The sequence below is a fragment of the Sardina pilchardus genome, chromosome 15 (genome assembly GCF_963854185.1).
Source record: "Sardina pilchardus chromosome 15, fSarPil1.1, whole genome shotgun sequence".
In the NCBI taxonomy this organism is placed as follows: Eukaryota; Metazoa; Chordata; class Actinopteri; order Clupeiformes; family Clupeidae; genus Sardina; species Sardina pilchardus.
This window is the reverse complement of record NC_085008.1, coordinates 1,225,981-1,234,037: the sequence shown is the minus strand read 5'-3', so window position 1 is coordinate 1,234,037 and position 8,057 is coordinate 1,225,981. Positions and strand designations below refer to the sequence as shown.

The window sequence follows — 8,057 nt, the reverse complement described above, 5'->3', positions numbered from 1 at the left end:
CCCAGAGCAGTCTGAGGACACGAGCGGGAACCTAATCTCAGATCAGATCTCCCTATTCTCTCTCTCTCTCTCTCTCTCTCTCTTTCTTATTCTCTCTCTCTTTCTCTTTCTTTCTCTTTCTTATTCTCTCTCTCCCTTTTTTATTCTCTCTCTCTCTCTTTCTTATTCTCTCTGTCTCTCATTGTCCCTCTCATTCCCTCTCTCTCTTTTTCATTTGCTCACTCTCTCATTCTCTCTCTTTTCCTCTGTGTGTGTCTGACTCACTCTCTCCCTCCAGCTCCATGTGTGCTTTTCTTTTCCAGTCTCTCTCCCTCTCTCTCTCTCCCACTCTCTCTCTCTCCTCTCTCCCACTCTCTCTCCCCCTCTCTCTCTCCCTCTGTAGTTCTCTCTCTCTCTCTCTCCCCTGTGACTCCTTTTCCTCCCCCCCTCTCTCTCTCTCAGTTGTTCTCTCTCTTTCTTTCACCCCTTCCCTATTTCTCAATGTTTCTTACTCTCACTCTTTCCCCTTTACTTTTCCACAATGTTACTCTGTCTTTCCCACTCTCTCTCTCCCTCCCTCCCTTCCTCCCTCCCTCTATCCCCCTCTCTCAGTTCAGTTCAGCGTTGCTTGATGAGCATGGCTGTACTGTACTGTAGGTAGTGGGTACAGTGTTGCCAAAGCAGAGAAAACAGAACAGCATGACACTTTGTACAATCACACTGCAACATTCAGAACATTCAGAGAAAGAAAAAAAGGCATGGGATGAACAGTCACAGTACCATGGAAAAGTGTGTGTACTCTTTCCCTCTCTCTCCCCCTCTCCCTCTCTGCCCTCTCTCTCTCTCCCTCCCTCTCTCCCTCTCTCTCTCTCTCCCCTCCCTCTCTCTACATCAGGTTCAGCCTCCTGTCTGCATCAGTAGGGGTGTGGCCCCGCCCCTATCCTGCCCATCTCAGGCAGAGAGGTTTTTAGGGGAAGTCCACTCACACACACACTCATTTCACACACCCCGCATCCAGAGGACACCACTCACTACACTCACAAACACTCTCACTCACTCACTCACTCACTCACTCACAGACACACACGACTGTGCGCACGTGCTCTCCTACACACACACACAGACACATACAGCACACACTCAGCCTGTGGGAAAAAGGAGCCTTCTGCCCGGTGGATTCCCTGGAGGATATTCTTAACCGCTGACCCGCCTCAGCAGCGTCCGACCCAAACGGACCCGACCCAAACGGACCCGACCCACCCCGCCGCGCCCGGTCCTGAGCCGCCTCAGCAGCGTCCGACCCAAACGGACTCGACCCAAACGGACCCGACCCGACCCGACCCGACCCGCCCGGTCCTGACCCCCGACCCCTGACCCCTGCGCCCAGCGTGTGCCCCGGCAGGATGGCGAGCTCCAAGTCGTCCCAGACGACGCGCAACGTGCTGATCGCCGTGCTGGCGCTGTGGTCCATCATCTCGCTGATCATCATCGTGGTGTGGGCGACCTCGCCCGACATGAAGGGCGCCAGCCAGTGCCGCCGGGAGCTGCAGGAGCTCACCGAGGAGCAGGAGGGCGCCCGGGTCACGTGGGCCGAGGACAAGCGGGCGCTGGAGGCTCTCGTCCGACAGGGCTGGAACAACCAGACGCTGCTGCAGGGCCAGATCGACCACTACAAGCACAAGCTCCTCCAGGTCAACGTCTCCCTGGACGACTGTCGACAGGACAACGTGAGTACGATTATGGGATGTGCTCGCCCTGCTGTTACCTCTCCTGTCCCCAGTGACTTGCTCGGGGGGAAGCCTGGAGAGTGAGTGTTTAGTTTTATTTCTCTCTGAATGGCTCTGTGTGTGTGTGTGTATGTGTGTGTTTGTGTCAGTAAGGTTTGTCGGTTTATAGTAGTGTGTTTATGCAGGTTTATTTCTGGCAGAGAGATGTGTTTGCCAGTTCAAACGCATCCTTTACCTCTCTGCCCTCAGGACACCAGACCCTGATCCTCAGGTTTAGCGGAGAACCGCTGCTCTCAAACGGTTTCACTTTCAAAGTTTCTGTTTCTCAGAAAGTTCAATCCAAATTCCTTCAGGATAGCAGATCATTTGCAAGGACTTATTTGGGCTAGCACATAGATTTAGGGCAAATATGGCATAGTGTAGCTGTACTGTAGGGGCAGTTATGGTGTAGTTTAGCTTAGGGGCAGATATGGTGCAGTTTAGGGGCAGATATGGTGTAGTTTAGGGGCAGTTATGGTGTAGTTTAGGGGCAGATATGGTGCAGTTTAGGGGCAGATCTGTTTTAGCTTCAGGGGCTGAGGTTTAGGCGTGGCATTGATCTGTGACATCACGGGCACACATTCATTTCAGTGTCCTTTGATAAAGTAGAGTAGTTCCTGACAAACTGTGCTTGTGGGTTTCCTTAAACTTGATGCCTTATTAGGGATATGACTTCAGTGTCTAGTTTTACAGTTCTGGATTGAATTTTTCCCAGTGCGCTGTATGTTAGTAGCTTTCTTTGTACCTTTTACCCAGGCTGGCGTATGTTAGTAGCTTTGGAGGGGGATTTAACTAGTCTGGCGTATGTTAGTAGCTTTGGAGGGGATGTTACCCAGTCTGGTGTATGTTAATATGTGTTTGTGCATCTGTGTGTGTGTGTGCGTGTGTGTGTGTGTGTGTGTGTGTGTGTGTATGTATGTGTGTGTGTGGCGTATGTTAGTATCTTCCTCTGCACTTGGCCCAGTGTAAGGGATGTGACCTCCTCCACTTAGCAGCATGATATCGTGTCCAGAGACTCCACACACACACACACACACACACACACACACACACACACACACACACACACACACACACACACTTACCAATCAGGTGAAGTGGAGCAGTTCCAGGTAACCGCAGACTGTAGGCTCATGCAAATGCGTCTCAAATCAGCGCTGACAATATTAAAATGGGGAGGACGCTCTCTTCCTGGAAACGCCAGAGTCTCGTAGGAACACACGCGCACTCCTCACCCCCGAGGCCCGCCTCATACACACTCACACTCTCTCACACACACACACACACACACACACACACACACACACGCAGACACAGACAGACAGACAGACAGACACACACTCACACAGACAGGAGCATGTTCAAGACTGGTCCTCTCACTCCCGAATGCCCACGATACACACTCCTGAATCAACGTTGTGTAAATATGCCCAGTGCAGCATTACTCCAAAAGAGTGTGATTTTCCCAGAGCACTCTCATGGCCATATCTGGAGCTGGCCAAGCACACGCCTGCTCTCTCTCACAACCAAGCATGCCACACGGAGCAAACAGGCACTCCAGTCAGCTTTCTGACTTACCACACACACACACACACACACACACACACACACACACACGTCTTGGTATCCACGGTGTGTTTTGATTAGTCATTCAATGACAGCATTGTGTTATTTTTCCTCCTCTGGCAGGTCCTGTTGAACGCGAACATTACAGCGCTGGAAAATGCCATCGAGCTGCATGAGGCCGTCGAGGCCAACCTCACAGCGCGGCTCTCCCTGCAGCGAGGTAGGAAAGTCTCCGTCACGGCGCGTCGTCCACTCCGCTCAGCTGCCTTCTCATTGGCTAGCAGGAGAGGAGGGCTTGCTCACTGCTGGTATTCTTAGACACTTTTCCTCCCACGTAACCATAGAAACCCTGCTACCGAGTAAACAAACACAACAGGATTCATTTAAAAATGAGTTTACATTATGGATGGGGGCTTGTAAACTAAGTTACACTCTAACGTGAAGGTTATGCAACCTTTAGCTTCCAGATTGGTTCAAACTCTTAACAAAATACTTGCTTTCAAATGTACTGTAGGTGCTTGTTCCTGTAATATACCTTCTCTGCAAGAATCCACTCTTCCTCCTTCTCCTAATAGGTAGTATATCGACTGTGTCTAAAAGGGGACGCCTCAAATTAATTTCTCCCAATCATTAATTACTTTCACCCAGAATGTCTTACACTCAAAAGTTCATCCTGAGAGAAGGACTTGTACAGTTGTTAGATTTCAGTGTAACATAAGGTGGCCAAAACTGGGGACATAATCCCAAAAATGTGAAAAAAATGGGGGCATTTTCAGTTTGACTCTCAATCTGATTGAAATACGTACATTTTATCTTCAGAACAGTTGTTCTGCCTTTCCCCGGGGACAGACAACCAAAAACGGGGAAGTCCCCTGAAACCGGTTGTAACATGAAGACCCTCCGTGTCCCACAGTATCCCACAGGTTCAGGGCGAGATTTCTGATTCAGAATTTTGTCCAAGAACAGGGTCTTGGGCTCTTCTTTGTCACGCACTGTGTAACTTCAAAGCCCGTTTTCTGCCTCTGGGTGAAAAGAGTTGATCCGTCCAAAGACCATGTGCCCTTTAACCTGGTCCTACTGTAACACCGTGTGCCCTTTAACCTGGTCCTACTGTAACATCCTGTGCCCTTTAACCTGGTCCTACTGTAACACCATGTGCCCTTTAACCTGGTCCTCCTGTAACATCCTGTGCCCTTTAACCTGGTCCTACTGTAACACCATGTGCCCTTTAACCTGGTCCTACTGTAACATCGTGTGCCCTTTAACCTGGTCCTACTGTAACACCATGTGCCCTTTAACCTGGTCCTACTGTAACATTGTGTGCCCTTTAACCTGGTCCTAAGACTGTAACATCATATGCCCTTTAACCTGGTCCTACTGTAACATCGTGTGCCCTTTAACCTGGTCCTACTGTAACAACATGTGCCCTTTAACCTGGTCCTAATACTGTAACATCATCTGCCCTTTGGCCTCTTCATCATCAGAGGCCTCTAATGTGTTTTCCTCACTCTGGCTACAACTTTCGCATTGAGCCGACGAGTGACTCATGATTTGGCTGAACAGCCGACCCGTGTCTCATTAAAGCCCGAGTCCCAAACAGAAACGACCGATCCTGGCCAATGCCTGGACCCCGAACAACAGTCGATCCCCATCTCACCTCAGCATTGCTGGAATTAGGGAACCTGAAAATCACATTTATACCTGATCCACATTAAACGTGATCCACATTAAAACCTGATCCACATTAAAACCTTATCCACGTTAAAGCCTGATCCACATTAAACGTGATCCACATTAAAACCTTATCCACGTTAAAGCCTCATCCACATTAAAACCTGATCCACATTAAAACCTGATCCACGTTAAAGCCTGATCCACATTAAAACCTGATCCACATTAAACGTGATCCACATTAAACGTGATCCACATTAAAACCTGATCCACGTTAAAGCCTGATCCACATTAAAACCTGATCCACATTAAACGTGATCCACATTAAACGTGATCCACATTACAGTAAACGTGATTCACGTTAAAACCTGATCCACATTAAATGTGATCCACATTAAAACCTGATCCACATTAAACGTGATTCACGTTAAAACCTGATCCACATTACAGTAAAATCTGATCCCTATTAAAGCCTGATCCACATTACAGTGAAACCTGATCCCTGTCATAGTAAACTGTCATGGCCTCACATTAATGCTGAATCTGCAATGCCCAAGCAGTGGGTTCACGAGTCCTGGACTAAGAGCTGTTGCGTCTACACCAGAAAACTGATAGAGAAGTGTGTCATTTAGTTTTCAAAATAAATAATAATTTTCAGCGTTGTAATGTGCTGTTTTAATGTGGACAGAAGCGCTAAAGGGAGAACATGCTATACTGTAGGTGCTATTGATATGAACCCAGTTTAATATGGACTGGGACCGGGCCACAGAGAAGCTTAATACCGGAGCCCTGACGCCCCTCAGGCATAACAACACTGCTGTCACATCTCCATCCCATTCGCCCACACCTCACACACCTCACACACACACACACACACACACCTCACACACACACACACACACACACACACACACACACACACCTCCCACTCCTGCAGGCTCAGCTAGATCTCCGGCGCAGATGGCGAGCGGAACTTTGCCTGCTCCCCGCACGTCCTTCCCTCTGAGCGCTTTAAGGAAGCGGAGAGCCTCTGAACCGCCCGATAGGAAAATCTCCCGTGGCCACAGCCAGAGGAGTCTCCACAGGCCTCAGGCGGCCTTACATGCTCACACACACCAGCAGCAACAGAGACCATCTCCTCCCGTGCGTCAACATACAGTGCTTGATACTAAAACACGGTTCTGACTCTAAGATCAGAGAGCAGCAGAGGCGAGGGATATTGGGCAACTAGGGATGCTGGCCAGGATTGTGAAAAAAGTACAGTAATGTTAGTCGAGAATATAATCTGATAATGTTGGCTGAACATACAGTATTAGAGGATGATTTAAAGGTTTGGGGTGTTTGATGTGTGCTGGGAGAGCCAGTCTGGTATATTGGGCATGGCCATTAGTGGGTTAATGACGCTGGGAGAGCTAGCCTGGCATATTATGGGCATGGTCATTAGTGGGTTAATGACGCTGGGAGAGCTAGCCTGGTATATTATGGGCATGGCCATTAGTGGGTTAATGACGCTGGGAGAGCTAGCCTGGTATATTATGGGCATGGCCATTAGTGGGTTAATGACGCTGGGAGAGCTAGCCTGGTAGTTGGTTAATACACGCTGGGAGAGCTAGCCTGGTATATTATGGGCATGGCCATTAGTGGGTTAATACACGCTGGGAGAGCTAGCCTGGTGTATTGGGCATGGCCATTAGTGGGTTAATGACGCTGGGAGAGCTAGCCTGGTATATTATGGGCATGGGCATTAGTGGGTTAATGACGCTGGCTGTGAGGTGAGTGTGGCCTTGAGATGTTATCTGCCATGTTAGCTGGAGATATCCTGAGAGGAGCCTCCCTCCCTCTTCCCTCCACAGAACTGCATAGCTATGGCTCCTGGCTTGAGAACCCTACTCCCCTGCTCAGACCTGCGTCGCTATGGTAAAAGGCTGCGTTGCTATGGTAAAAGGCTGCGTTGCTATGGTAAAAGGCTGCGTTGCTATGGCTCATGGCTTGAGAACGTTCCTCCAGAGTGATGGAAACGAGCGTGCCCTGCCCTGACTCACTCCGCTCCCAAAATAGCCGCCGCGCGTCATGAAGCTCGGCTCTGCGCTGGGCAGCAGATTGATAAGGAATCCCAGACATTGCCTTATAAGTGGAGGCCTTTATTTTAATCTTCATATGTTCCTCTGACAAACACACTCAAAACATCTCAATGCTGCTGGCACGGACCCAAGCTATGGCAAGTGAAGAGCATTAGAGGGGCGAGTTATTACAGTATGTAGTTGGCCAACTCTCCCAGGAGTTTATTACTGGATTTGAAATGCTCAAAGCTGGGTTATCTTTTTCCATCACCCATCACCCATGTTTATGGCCACAGGGATTTACATGAACGCTGGTGACTCAGTTTACAAAGCCTGGCTTTGTGTTGGTCAGTAGGCTACACATGATATGACCACCACGCTGTATTATCAAGCTTCAAAAGATCTGCTTTATTGAGGGGTCTTTTTAACTCTAAAAGCTGACCTGGACTGATGCTATGAGCTGTGTCATGATCTGTGCTGATGTGGTTTGGTCATGCAGTTCTGTCCTCTGATTCTGTGTTCTGATTCTGTGTTCTGATTCTGTGTTCTGATTCTGTGTTCCGCTCCAGACGAGATGGAGGGGCTCCAGAGTAACCTGACGGAGAAGCTGCATGAGCTGGACTCCTGTGAGGCGCGGAAAGCCGCCGCGGCGAGCCTGCAGACGGCCGCCGAGAAGACCGCAGCAGGCTGTAGGGCCAGCAAACAGTACCTGCAGACGCAGCTGTGAGTCCGCACCGTATATGTGTGTGTATACAGTATAGATTTTATATATCTACTGTATAAGTATACAGCAAACAGCACCTACAGACGCAGCTGTGAGTCCGCACTGTACTGTAGTGTGTATACAGTATAGATTTATACAGTATATATATATATCAACTGTGTAAGTATACAGCAAACGGCACCTACAGATGCAGCTGTGAGTCCGCACCGTATATGTGTGTAGTATATATTTAAGTGTACAGTATATACTGTATACAGTACAGACGCAGCTGTGAGTCCGGACCGGCTACTT

General features: G+C 49.0%; 1 protein-coding gene across 1 annotated transcript in view; it reads left to right on the top strand.

The window, feature by feature from the left end:
- Positions 1-982: 982 nt before the first annotated feature.
- si:ch211-1a19.3 (uncharacterized) overlaps positions 983-8,057 on the top strand; it is a 9,835-nt gene continuing 2,760 nt past the window's right edge. Inside the window, exons 1-3 of the mRNA XM_062556111.1 lie at positions 983-1,706; positions 3,435-3,531; positions 7,612-7,765. Of these exons, the coding sequence (XP_062412095.1) occupies positions 1,383-1,706; positions 3,435-3,531; positions 7,612-7,765 (575 nt within the window). The 5' untranslated portion in view covers positions 983-1,382. The remainder of the gene's footprint in view (positions 1,707-3,434; positions 3,532-7,611; positions 7,766-8,057) is intronic.